The sequence below is a fragment of the Anolis carolinensis genome, chromosome 1 (assembly GCF_035594765.1).
Source record: "Anolis carolinensis isolate JA03-04 chromosome 1, rAnoCar3.1.pri, whole genome shotgun sequence".
In the NCBI taxonomy this organism is placed as follows: Eukaryota; Metazoa; Chordata; class Lepidosauria; order Squamata; family Dactyloidae; genus Anolis; species Anolis carolinensis.
Genome location: NC_085841.1, coordinates 188,762,654 through 188,777,394, shown reverse-complemented (window position 1 = coordinate 188,777,394; position 14,741 = coordinate 188,762,654). Strand labels below are relative to the sequence as shown.

General features: G+C 40.6%; 1 protein-coding gene across 1 annotated transcript in view; it reads left to right on the top strand.

Annotated features, from left to right (window-relative positions):
- Positions 1 to 14,741, top strand: part of klf7 (KLF transcription factor 7) — a 96,268-nt gene that overhangs the window by 67,972 nt on the left and 13,555 nt on the right. The window contains exon 3 of the mRNA XM_062962518.1: positions 8,315 to 8,438. Coding sequence (XP_062818588.1) covers positions 8,315 to 8,438 — 124 coding nt within the window. The remainder of the gene's footprint in view (positions 1 to 8,314; positions 8,439 to 14,741) is intronic.

Genomic DNA, 14,741 nt, shown 5'->3' with positions numbered 1-14,741 from the left:
TGGTCTTCCACAGTGAGGACATCGGTTTCCAGACAGAAAGCGGCCCCAGTCAGGGTTGGCTTTCCTCTTGGCACATTTCTCTCTTAAGCCCTCCATTTGTGCCTCCTCCGCAGCACTGTTGGTAACAGCTGGCCTCCAATTAGAGCGCTCAAGGGCCAGGGCTTCCTAGTTCTCGGTGTCTATGCCACAGCTTTTAAGGCTGGCTTTGAACCTATCTTTAAATCTCTTTTCCTGTCCACCAACATTACATTTCCCATTCTTGAGTTGGGAGTATAGCAACTGCTTGGGAGACGGTGATCGGGCATTTGGAAACATGGTCAGTCCAGCGGAGTTGATGGCGTAGGAGCATCGTTTCAATGCTGGTGGTCTTTGCTTCTTCCAGAACGCTGACATTTGTCCACCTGTCTTCCCAAGAGATTTACAGGATTTTTTTGGAGGCAACGCCAATGGAATCGTTCCAGGAGTTGAGTGTGACGTAAAATAGGGTTGGGAGAACAATAGCTTTATAAACAAGCACTTCGGTCTCCCTACGGATGTTCCAATCCTCAAACACTCTCTGTTTTATTCGGAAAAATGCTGCACTTGCAGAGCTCAAACTGTGTTGTATTTCGGCATCAATGTTGACTTTTGTGGAGAGCTGGCTGCCAAGGTAGTGGAAATAGTCAACGTTTTCTAGTGTTATACCATTCAGCTGTATTTTTGGCATTGCAGAGGGATTGGTTGGTGCCTGCTGGAAGAGCACTTTGGTTTTCTCGATATTCAGTGAGAGGGCGAGCTTCTTGTATGCTTCTGCAAAGGCGTTTAGAGTGGCTTGTAGGTCTTTACTTTTGTGTTGAACAGATATGCAAATATAGAGCATAACAAAATCTACATCCACTGTATTGATATAGTTTGTCAGTCTGAAGAAGAGATACCCCGTGCTTGTTGTCATTTGTCAGAGACCATATTATCTATATTCTGTACATGAAGTAAAGTCCTCAATGAGTTTAATCAAGTCTATTTAGGTGTTTTTGAAAAAAAAATCAGGGTCCCATAGTCAAACCATTGGTGTTTTTTTGAGTTTGAGTAAACTGCTACGCACCTGGAGAATTCAAAGATCTTACTTGGTTTTCTACCTTTTAAAAAATTGTTCCATCCTTTAATCTTTTCAGCATTCATCTCCTAACTGCTGGGTTGGTAGATCAATGGATATTTGGCTTTACTGCACCTGCTGCAGTTTTATATAAAGTTTCCTTGTTGCATTGCTTTGTTTTGTTTTGTTTTTTAATCAGTCCTCTCAGCCCACTCTCATGCCTTTTTCATTTGGAACCCCCGTCGGAGCTTGGGATAAAAGCTTTTGGTTGCTGAACTATAGGAGATATCTCTGCCCATTCTCCTCTTCTGCTTGTGCCAGATTTCCACTTTATCTTTCAAGCAGCAGGGCTGAGTTTGTAATCAATAGCATTTAGTAAGTGACGAACCACACAGAAGCTTTTCCTGCCCTCCTCAGGTCCAGATGAGAGATGCTTATGCTGGCTTCATTATAAGTTTAAAACTGAGATTGATGCCATCCCATTTCTTCTTCTCACTTGTCTTCATTTTAATGACATTTGCTATCACCACAAATGTGGTCTGTAAAGCCACCAGAACCCCCATTTCTTCCCTGCTTCTGTGAAAATAATGTCAGCAACAATGAGAAAAACAACAAGAAAACAACAACACAGAAACCTGCATTTAGAATTCAATACAAACTTCAATCAAGTGATTATTCCCATGTCTATTTGAAGTTAATGCTGAGTGATTATAATGGTGACATTGAGAATATTTCTAATATTGTTTTTCAAGCTGTTTTCCTCTCCCTGGTGCTTGTAATTGTTGATTAAGAACTTCATCGTGGAGGCTGTGTATTTATATTTCTGACGATGTTCATTCTTCCCTGAGTCTGTCTGTGTTCTTTTGCTTTGTTAAAAAGTGTAGAATTTTACATGTTTCATTTCAAGAGGGGAATCCCCCCCTTTAAACATAAATAGGCATAGGAGTCATACCCATTTGGAACTAGAAATTGGCTGCATGACAAGGAGATTGCCAGGCTTAACACAGCAGACTAAACCACTGTGCTGCAGAAAGATCCTGCTGATCGAAAGGTCGGCAGTTGGACCCCAGGTTGGGGTGAGCACCTGCCGTTAGCCCCAGCTCACCTGCCCACCTAGCAAGTCGAAAGCAGAAATGCAAGTAGATAAATAGGTACCTCTTTTAGCAGGGAGGTAATAAATGTGCCCTTAAGGACACTGATTGGGAGGAAGCTCCTCAGCATAGAAGATGGAGTGGCAGCAGCCCCCCTCCTGTACAGAGTGTACATCCTCCAAGATGCCGGAAAATAAGATGGGGAAAACTGCCTTTACCCCTTCTATATTGTCTGTTGTATAATTGGCATTGAATGTTCGCCATATTTGTGTTCTATAAAGCCACTCCGAGTCCCCTTCGGGGTGAGAAGGGCAGGATGTAAATACCGTAAATAAATAAATAAAATAATTGAGGAAAAGATATGAAAAGTGGACGTTTTGATTTCACTTTGGGAGGTCTTTGTGGGAAACAGATTCTCCTTTATTCATGGTTCATCTTTCTGATGTTCCCTTCCATTTGGGGCACATTTGTCTGAGCAAGTTTGGATCATTGGTCTCTTTCTGACAGAGAAATGTTCAAAGAGTTTAGCTGGGGTGGTGATTTGCATATTCTGGCAAAAGGAGGAGGAAAATGAAATTGTTTCTCATAAACTGCAACAAATGCCTCTATTTCCATCTTATATATGGAACATTATTGCCTGCCAAACTATGTACTTTACCTACAAAATGAGAGACCCTTGAATTTTTTTGTTTTGTTTTAGCAATGGATAAAATACACAGCCCAGCCAAAAAAAATCTTGATGTCTCGGTTTCCAGGCCTGGGGTTATTTGGAGCACTGATTCAGAAAATTGCATTGAATAGACCTAATCAGCTCTGGTTTCTCTGGTTATCATGATTTTCTATGGGAGAGCAGATGGCAATTCAGAGATGGCATATGTCCTGTATCTCAAAAACTTAAATTTTAAAAACCTTGACAATTCTGGTATATTTTCTGGCCAAAATTCCATGACAAACTACAAAATGCACTGGCAGTGTAATTGACTAACATTGTAAACTGCCTTATTCCAAATAGAAAAAAAATAATTTTGGGGGAAACTTGGTTTCACAACATATTGTGACCATTTAACATGGCCAATTACCTTAACACAAATGGGAAGCCTTTAAAAAAAAAACCTTGCTTTTGCAGGCATTTCAGAGCACAGCAACCAAATGCTGGTGGTGGTGTTGTTCCAGGTGCTTCCCAAGTCCAGTGACATTTCAAATTATATTTTAATTAATTCAATTTTACAGTGAACTGCTTTAATGCTAAAAGCATTGTAATTAGCACAATAATATATCAGACATTAAAACAAATTAATATTTTCAAATAGCAATTAATTATTAATGAAATCAGAGTAACTTCATTTACTACAGTAGAGTCTCACTTATCCAAGCCCCGCTTATCCAAGCTTCTGGAAAATCCAAGCCATTTTTGTAGTCAATGTTTTCAATATATCGTGATATTTTGGTGCTAAATTCGTAAATACAGTAATTACAACATAACATTACTGCGTATTGAACTACTTTTTATGTCAATTTTGTTGTATAACATGATGTTTTGGCGCTTAATTTGTAAAATCATAGCCTAATTTGATGTTTAATAGCCTTTTCCTTAATCCCTCCTTATTATCCAAGATATTCGCTTATCCAAGCTTCTGCTGGCCCATTTAGCTTGGATAAGTGAGACTCTACTGTAGTATTAATTTTATTATAACAAATACATGTGCATATTTATAATAAATAACCCTATGTTTATCCACTTTACCATGTTTCTCTCTCTCTCTCTCTCTCTCTCTCTCTCTCTCTCTCTCTCTCTCTCTCTCTCTCTATATATATATATATATATATATATATATATATATATATATATAGTAGAATATGTTAACTCCTTCTACATATGAATATTCAATTTTATCTATCCCTTCCTTCCAAACATTATACTAAGCTCTACTCCTAATTAGACCATGATTTTTTTTACCTATGTAGCCATTGAATCAATGGCCAGCCAAAGAAATGGCTCCCAGCTCTCTGAATATGCAGCTATTTTTATTAACTATCCTGACTGTGATGAAAAGAAGCATGTGCTTTTGCTTTCCTAGCAGAATTATTTTCATTCATCCATATAGTAGCTGTTACTAGCAGGGGAAATACAGGCAGGTTTTAAATAACACTGCCTCAGATTCAGCATTTCAATTTTACAATATTTCTGTAGAAATAGATAAATGAAAGTCTCTTCCACAAGACATGGGAGGAAAGCTGTTTCAGTCTCGGTATTGCTAGAAGGAAGAAATTTCCTTTGCTTGCTTAGAAAAGGAGGCATAATGGACAGGAAGAAGCTGAATTCATGCTTCGGAGGACGGGGATCACTTTGACTGCTTAGAAGGGAAGGGGATAAAGAAATTATAAACTTTTTTGTGGGACTGTAAGGGGTTTCCGGACCCCCCCCCCCCCTTGGCACAGCAGGTTAAACTGCTGAGCTGCTGAACTTGCTGACTGAAAGGTCAGTGATTCAAATCCGGAGAGTGGAGTGGGCTTCCGCTGTTAGCCCCAGCTTCTGCCAACCTAGCAGTTTGAAAATGTGCAAATGTGAGTAGATCAATAGGTACCAGTCTGGCAGGAAGGTAATGACACTCCATGCAGTCATGCCAGCCACATGACCTTGGAGGCGTCTCTGGACAACACCGGCTCTTTGGCTTAGAAATGGAGATGAGCACCAACCCACAGAGTTGGACACAACTGGACTTAATGTCAGGAGAAAACCTTTACCTTAACTTAAGGGGTTTTCTCATTTGCTTATGTGTGGAGGAGTGCTCAGCCAGGGTGTTATCACCTGAAAGTGAGGGATTTTATCTAGCATTGTAAATATAAACTTTTATATATTATGCTTTAATAATTTTTAAAATATTAGTAGATTGAATAAAAGTGTTAACTTTATGTTTCCATCAGAATGCATCCCCCCCAACTGCCCAGTGTTTCCTTATGTAACAACTTCCCCCCATTTATGTCAGACTCAATTTACATCACAAATCTAGGAACATATAGAGATGCACCTGTATAAGGGCCCCTCCAGACAGGCCCTATATCCCAGGATCTGATCCCAGGTGTTCTGCTTTAAACTGGATTATATGAGTCTGCACTGCCAGATAATCTGGGATAAACAGAAAATCTGGGATCAGATCCTGAGATATACGGCCTGTCTGGAAGAGCCCTTAGTCACCCACCTGAGTATATGGCATGTTTTTGGTACTATTGTGAAATACAGCACATGAAGTATTAAATCAGTGGTCCTCAGCCTGTGGGTCCCAGATGATTTGGCCTTCAACTCCCAGAAATCCTAACAGCTGGTAAACTGGCTGGGATTTCTGGGAGTTGTTGGCCAAAACACCTGGGGACCCACAGGTTGAGAACCATTGTATTAAATTATGTAAGCAAGCATTAGTAGTTCTTTTTAAAACCAAGAAAGCTGTCACATAGAAGCAAGGGGGTTAAGGAAGATACACATCATATAGTATTAAAAGTGAAAAAATAAATCAATTATAGAAAACATATAACCAATACAAGTACAATGCGAGATTTGAAACCATTTCCACTGAATACATTTCAGTGGCATGGTCTTCTTCACCAGTTATGTGTCAGTAATGAGTGCTGGGCATCACTGGGATCTGGCCTTTCAAAGGCAGTTTAACCACGTGCTTTTTAATGAAACACGTGCACAGATCATTTTCAATTTAATTGAAACAATAGCAATGACAGGGATGGATTTTTTCTGAAAAACTCTTCTCCACACTAGTTCCAGCTGTTTCCCCCCTTCCTCACTTTGCATACATGAGAGAGAAGGGGTGGGGAGAGAAGGAGAGTGAATAGAGATATCTGAGAGGGAAGTGTTGATTGACAAAAAAAAAAGGAGGGCAGAAGTGTTAAAATGCAAAAATGATGTTTGCTCTAATCAAATTGGCCAGCATGTTCACATGGCTATTAGATAGAAGAAAACCCATTGGTTTTTAATAATTTGAAGAAATAATTGATTAAGTAATGACTCTAGTTAAATGACACTTTGAAATATTTCATCCTTGAATGAGCCCACTATTGTGTACTTGGTCTAAGTGTGCAATGATCACAATTAGTCACACAAGCTGTCAGTTGGTGCACACCTTGCCTCATGCTTTCAATATGCCATTTGCTCTGTGGAATCAGGGAATGAACCTGGAAAGGAAATTCTCTCAAATGACTGTTTTTAAAAATTGAAGGGTAGGGAGGACGACAATGACCAAAATGTTAAGATAATTTATTTCACTGTAGTGATTTTTTTTTGTTTAGGAATGTCATGGACAGGCTGTGTGAATATGTTGTAGACCCCCATCCCACACACACACACACACACAAATTGCCAACTCTGTAAGATGAATAAATCATGCAAATGAAGAACATATGCTGCATTCATGCAATTATTTGTTGCATTTGTGTAATATTTCATATAATTATCAAAGGAAAGGATCAAGAACTATGAACATCACTGAAACCTTGCTCTTGGATTTACACTTATGCTTCTGATTGTGTTTGAAAATTCTGTTTTTGAACCTTGACTACTTCTGCAATTAGAAGCACTAGATGGTTTTTAAAAAGGGAGAGCAGACTATCAGAAACAGTATATCTGTGAGTAGTTTTCTGTGGCCCTACATTGGCTCCAATTTGCTACTGGGGTATTTAACACTGTGCAGTTACAGCACTTTAAAGATCCACTTTATCTACTTTCACTGCATCCTCTGGAATACTACTACGGGTTGTAGCTTGGTCATAGGTACTTAAATATCCTGAGGGCATCAGATGCCATCTGTTCTTGGGAGCTAAGTAAATTTGGCCATTCTTAGCCCTTGGATGAGAGACCACTCATGAATGTCAGCTTCTGTAGACTACATTTCTGAGGAAAGGACTGACAAAACCACCTCTAGGTATTGCTTACCTTAGAAAGCCATAAGAAATTCATGGATCACCATAAGTTGACAAGTGACATACACACAGAGGTACCCGAGAATTCAACATATCCCTCCATTACCTGTCAATAACAGGATTACTCAGGGTATAGCCATGGTGGTTCACTACCATCTGAGTACTTACTTAGGCGATCCCTCCTAGTTCGAGGATGATTGTCTTCCATCTTGGGGGTGTGTCCGTAGATGGCTGAAGAGACCTATTCATGATCTGCATGTTCTCCCGCAGTGAGGACATCATTTTCCAGGTGGAAGGCGGTCCCGGTCAAGGTTGGCTTGATGCTCCTTCCTCTTGGCACATTTCTCCCTTAAGCCCTCCATTTGTGCCTCTTCAAACTCCACAGCACTGCTGGTCACAGCTGACCTCCAGTTAGAGCGCTCAGGGGCCAGGGCTTCCCAGTTCTCAGTGTTTATGCCACAGTTTTTAAGGTTGGCTTTAAGCCCATCTTTAAATCTCTTTTCCTGCCCATCAACATTACGTTTCCCGTTCTTGAATTCAGAGTAGAGCAACTGCTTTGGAAGACGGTGATCGGGCATTTGGACAACATGGCCAGTCCAGTGGAGTTGATGGCGTAGGAGCATGGCTTCAATGCTGGTGGTCTTTGCTTCCTCAAACACGCTGACATTTGTCCGCCTGTCTTCCCAAGAGAGTTGTAGGATTTTTCTGAGGCAACGCTGATGGAAACGCTCCAGGAGTTGAGTGTGATGTCTGTAGACCGTCCACATTTCGCAGGCATAGAGCAGGGTTGGGAGGACAATGGCTTTATAAACAAGCACCTTGGTATCTCTACGGATGTCCCAATCATAAAACACTCTCTGCTTCATACGGAATAATGCTGCACTCGCAGAGTTCAGGCAGTGTTGTATTTCAGTGTCGATGTTGACTTTTGTGGAGTACCATCTGAGTAGCCTCTGACACATAGCAGTCCTGTACAAGATGCAGTATAACTAGCACTATAACTGGGTAGCCTTTGACGTATTGCAATGCTGTTGAATGTGTTCATTTCTCACACTCCCATTGCTGGGACATTGGGAAAGGCAGAGTTAGGGGAGTTGGCAGTGAAAGCCTTCCATATCATTTGTGGGATCCAAAGCCCTTGAAATGGCTATAATGTCACAGCAACCCTACCTACTGACTTATTTTTTTCTCAGCACTAACACGATCCCTCTGGTCTCTTTTGCAGGTGAGAAGCCTTACAAGTGTTCATGGGAAGGGTGTGAGTGGCGTTTTGCGCGAAGTGATGAACTCACGCGGCATTACAGGAAACACACGGGGGCCAAGCCCTTTAAGTGCAACCATTGTGATAGGTAAGGATTTCTGTTTTCTCTAAACTTTGACCCTGTCTTGAAGTGCCCTCAAATAATTTTTAAAATACTATATATGAATTCCTCTATTTGGGGAAAATATCTGAGAGGGATGAGGTTATAGGAGGACCCTGTAATGCAGGCATGGGCAAACTTCGGCCCTCCAGGTGTTTTGGACTTCAACTCCCAAAAATCCCAGCCAGTTTACCTGCTCTTAGGAATTGTGGGAATCGAAGTCCAAAACTCCTGAAGTGCTGAAGTTTACCCATGCATGATTGTATCCTTTCCACTCTAAGTTAAATGCTCCAAACATTTCAAGATACGTTTAACAGATTTAGAAGGATGTCTGGTGGGAATATGACTTCCTCCTTACTAGACAGACAAAACCTTGTTCCTGAAAACTCAAAAGGTATATTATAGAGTCATCACCAAACATGGTTTGTGTGGACTCTTGGTTTCTAATTGCTGCTTGAATGGTTCCTTGCATATAGGTTTGCATATTCTTTATCCAAAATGCCTAGAGCCAGAAGTGTTTTGGATTTTCCCCTGCTTTTGGAATCTTTGCTTATAGATAACTAAATGTCTTGGCGATGGGAACCAAGTCAAAATACAAAATTAATTTATGTTTCTTGTACATCGTATGTGCCTATCATATGATATACAGGGTGTTTGAAAAAGAACTCACTAGTTTTAAATATAAATACATTAAAACTAGGGAGTTCTTTTTCAAACACCCTGTATATTTTTCCAGTCTCAAAGCACTAAGCTAATGCAAAAAAAAAAAAAAAAAGTAACAAGCAAGGCCACTAATACAAATTGAGTCTTTCATGCTATGGGACAGCTGTTGATGTTTGGCCTTGATGCTAACCAAGCCCATCTGCTTGGTGGCATAGACCCAGCTCGTTATAGTTGTGGTATCTGTTATTCTAGCTTTTCTAAAAAACCCAATGACATTTCTATTGTGCCAGATATTGGGGGGAAGTTCTTAGAACTAGCAGCAACATTTTATTCCCAACCAGAACGTGGGCTTATTTTTAAATCCAGGAAGGAGCCCCCGATGGCACAGTGAGTTTAACTGCTGAGTTGCTGAACTTGCTGACTGAACGGTTAGAGGTTCGAATCTAGGGAGTGGGGTGAATTCCTGTTGTTAGCACCAGCTTCTGCCAACCTAGCAGTTCAAAAACATGCAAATGTGAGTAGATCAATAGGTACCGCTCTGGCGGGAAGGCAATGGCACTCCATGCAATCATGCTGGCCACATGACCTTGGAGGTGTCTGCGGACAACGCAGGCTCTTTGGGTTAGAAATAGAGATGAACACCAACCCCCAGAGTCAGACACGACTCGACTTGATGTCAGGGAAATCTTTTATCTTTACCTTTATAATACAGAAAGAAAAAAGGGGGGTTCCAAATTACTTGTATGATTGAAATTTTGCAGTTTAGATTTGGCTCATACCTCCTTTTCACACTATTTCAATAAGATATTTTCAATGCTGTTGCAGTAGAGTCTCACTTATCCAAGCCTCGCTTATCCGAGCTTCTGGATTATCCAAGCCATTTTTGTAGTCAGTGTTTTCAATATATCGTGATATTTTTATGCTAAATTCGTAAATACAGTAATTACAACATAACATTACTGCGTATTGAACTACTTTTTCTGTCAAATTTGTTGTATAACATGATGTTTTGGTGCTTAATTTTTAAAATCATAACCTAATTTGATGTTTAATAGGCTTTTCCGTAATCCCTCCTTATTATCCAAGATATTCGCTTATCCAAGCTTCTGCCGGCCTGTTTAGCTTGGATAAGTGAGACTCTACTGTACTTTGAAAAAGGAGGTATAACCATGCAGGTCCCCAGAGTCAATAGTAAACAAAGATAATTTATTTCATTATTCTCCCTTCTATTTATTTAATGGGAGCCATGACTATAAAAAAACCCCAATAAATCAGACCTCCTCTCACCCCTCTGTCTGTGAATAGGTTGGACATGTAGATAATGAAAATAGGCCCCACAACATCCCAGAGTTATGAAGAAGGGCCAGAGAGTGGATAAAACAAAATCCAAGCCCCAAAAAGATTGTTGATAAATAGGCAACTTTTAGGAATCAGATTAATCAGGCACACAAAATGTCAGTGTGCTTCCATTTGAAGCTTCCTCTTCAGTGCTAAAATAAACAAGAAGTCATATTTCAAAACGTGGGCTTGCAATAAATATCAACCAACTTCAAAAATATGTGCATAATGAAAAGTATTAATGAAAACAAATCTGGTTACAAACTGTAGTGAAACTGCTAACAGAAAAGTGCAACAGAGAGCAGAAACCATGCCAAAATGTCATATTGCCCTGTCTAATAATTAAATCACAAAACTTGCACATAATAGAAAGAGAGGGGGGGGGGGGGGAGACCACTTCTTATAAACAATAAAAAATAATAGAAAAAATGGCTATCTGCAGAAGGGAAGTTGTGGTTACAAACCCTTATGATTCCTACAGACTAAAGGGGAATGCAGCTAATAATTGTGTTGTAAATACTGTTTGATCTAGGAGGGTAAACAGAGTCACATGTGGTGCAATGGGTTAAACCCTTATGCCAGCTGAACACAACCTGAAGGTTGGTGGTTCGAATCTGCGAGATTGGATGAGCTCTCCTCTGTCAGCTCTAGCTTCCCATGCAGGGACATGAGAGAAGCCCCCCGGAGGATGATAACATATCCGGGCGTCCCCTGAGCAACATCTTTAAAGATGGCCAATTCTCTCACACCAGAAGCGACTTGCCTCAATTCGCTTCTGACACAATAAAGAAGCAGGATCAGCCCTGGTTAGTATTTGGAGCTGTGTGCTATATGAGGTTCTGTCAGCTATAATTTAGAGGAAGTTACTGTCAAAACAATGTCTGAGAATTCCTTGTGTAATAAAGTCCTATCAAATTAATGAGACCACCATAAGTTGACAGGAAACTTGAAAATGCTCTCACACATACATTTAAATTTATCTTCATGTATGTATGTATGTATGTATATGTGTGTGTGTGTGTGTGTATGTGTGTGTGTGTGTGTGTGTGTGTGTGTGTGTATATATATATATATATATATATATATATATATATATATATATATATAAGCAAACAGCAATATATAACTGCGCACAGTACTATTAACATCCATAGATTGACAGATATTCTTTGGGTCTCTCTTTAGTACAGAGGATTTGTTTTTTTTAAACAGAAGTGGCTCCTCGTCTACGGACAGAGCTTGGAAATCTCTGTGCCCAAAACTAGTTACTTTAATCCAAGTCAAACAAAAAGAGCTGAATAAAACTAGGTTTCAAAAGTAACAATAATGAGCAAGAATGAAGCTAAGTTTTCTGATGTTACAAGTTGTGGTTTCTTGTTACTTTTAGAAGTTACTATAAATTGTCATTTTAAAAGTGTCCAGTGAAGTCTTCCTGGTTTGATGGCATTCAAGGAATCTGTCGGTATTTTTCAAGACGACAGTCAGCTCTCCATATTCGCTGGGGTTAGGGGCACAGGACTCCCGTGAATGTGAAAAAAAACCCCATGAATAACAACATTGCTACTTAAAAAAAATAAGATAACACTTAGTTATGAATTTCAAGGCCTTGCAGCATGACTCCATGGTCAATGTTTGCTGGAACCTGACCATAGAAGTGCACTGGAGGACACAGAGATTCCTAAAGAAGTGTTATTTCTAGGAATCTCTAAGTCCTTCAGCATAACCTGAGGAAGTCACACTGGAGGACCTAGAGCAGTGGTTCTCAACCTGTGGGTCCCCAGATGTTTTGGCCTTCAATTCCCAGAAATCCTAACAGCTGGTAAACTGACTGGGATTTCTTGGAGTGGTAGGCCAAAACACCTGGGGACCCACAGGTTGAGAACCACTGACCCAGAGATTCCTATTTTAATCACATCCTTGAATAGTCAAATCTGCAAAAAGCAACAATCAGAAATATGGAGGGACAACTGTACTTCATTTATTTTAGCATGATCTTTCATGGCTCTCTGTGTATTTCCAGAGATGTGTTCAAATGCAAGGAAGATCAGGTTTCCCAGTAATAACACCCCCCCCCCCACCCCCAATAGCATTGTCACGGCCAATCAGCAAGCCATCTAATTGGAGATGCTGGCCATTCCCAGTCTACAACTGAGATTCTACTGAGGCTGTAATCGAGTAATGTACTTACATCTTGTAGTGCCTTCTTTTAAAACCCTATTTATATATGTAACTCTTCGCTTTTAGAAAATTGCCCGTCTTTTTAAAGCAGCCTGAAGACCTCTGCTGTAATAAGAAATTGCTGATAATACAATCAAAGATCTATTTAGCTCCCAACTGAGCCCATTAGGCTGCTGCAGCATGGAGAAGACGATGCACTGGACATAAACAGGGACACATCCTTTAATGGGAAAGAAATCTGATCATTTTTCACATCCTGTCTGCCTGAGGCACCCCACCAGTTTGCTCTCCTTCTGTTCTCTGCCAGGGCTCTTTCTTGCCTTCCCCCGCCTTTTATCTGTGGACATTCGCCTACGCTTTCTGTTTGTTTAGCAAGGGGGATAACATCAACTAAGAAACGTTCTTTGGAGCCTTGCCTCTTCTGTACGTTTCTTTGTCTACCAAAGCAAGACATGTCTTCTTCTTTTTGAGGGCAGTGGGAGAGTTGTATTACCATTGATGTTAGTGGAACTGCACTCGATCCAAGCAGCCGGGGAATTGTCTTCTTACAGTGAAGCCGGTTGCTTTTGTGTTGTCATCTTCTTTTAAGAATAAGCCAGGCAGGTTTCAGAGATAGATTTCAGCATGTCTAGGCTTAAAATTAACCCTTTCCCTTTTGTTAGTTTGTCACAATATCATTCAAGCCATCTAACATAGCATAAAACAGAAGCCAAAGAACAACACAGCTAGAAGAACTTCCTCACTGTGAGAGCTGTTCGACAGTGGAACTCTCTCCCCGGGGCTGTGGTGGAGGCTCCTTCCTTGGAGGCTTTTAAGCAGAGGCTGGATGGCCATCTGTCGGGGGTGCTTTGAATGCGATTTCCTGCTTCTTAGCAGGGGGTTGGACTAGATGGCCCATGTGGTCTCTTCCAACTCTACTATTCTATGATTCTATGATTCTAGTTCTCAATGTCCAAGTCTGATGTTCTTTGAATTAAATTTTTTTCATGCATTTGGAAAGGAAAATGCCTTTGTGCATGTTTGCAGTTTTTCACAGAGTTGCTTTCTGTATTTTGGTGCTAGGTATTTAGGCTACTGAATTGTGGGATCTTGCTTCTGATTCACACCCACACATATACTGTATGTACTTCATTTTTCTGAAAGGTTCAGGGCTAATTTCCAACAATATAATGGAGGAGGTTTCCTTTACCTCTGACTGTAGCTCCGTGTTTTTAAAGCACCTTTGAATGAGTTGGGAATATCACATATGAAGTTTCTTCTCCATCCATTGATCTCTTTCCCCAGTTTTCCCTTTGTTCCGTGTCCTATTTCTTTTACACTGCCAACACAGAGATTAGGCAGCTCTATGGGAACAGAAATCTGTTTTCTCTCAGGCATTCCATTGGACCACATCTGTTCTTCCTAACACATATGAAGCCCCTTCCTATCACCATTTGAGGCAGGGTTTGATCTGGGAAAAAAGTTTGTCAGGTTCTAGATCAATGGTTCTCAACCTTTGCATCCCCAATTATTTTGGCCTTCAACTCCCAGAAATCCTAACAGCTGATAAACTGGCTGGGATTTCTGGGAGTTGTAGGCCAAAACACCTGGGGACCCACAGGTTGAGAACCACTGTTCTAGAGGAATAAAGTAACAAAAAGACCATGTTTGCAGGTTTGGGGCATTTTGAGTGCCCAATTGTCTCGAGAATGGGCCAGAAATTAAAACTGGGAGAAGCTTGTGAGGAATAGCCAATGGACTTCAAAGACCACAGAAGTGGGGTTTATGGACTGCATACAGTTTGCATGCTGCAGATTCGCCATCCCTGGGTTAAAGCAAATTTGAATTCAGTGTATTGTTGAAGGATTTCACAGCTGGGATTACTGGGGTGTTGTATAGTTTCCAGCTGCATGGTCGTGTTCTAGCAGCATCTTTATCCTGATGTTTCAGAGGAACCTCAGAAGCTGTCAGCCACAGATGCAGGTGAAACATGCTGCTAGAACACAGCCATACAGTCCAGAAACCACACAACACCCCATTATTGAATTTCCCACTCGGCAGCATAGGATGCTCCTGGACCAGTCCAATACATAGGCTGTGCTCTGTCTTTATCTAATCTAGGAGTGGAGGACC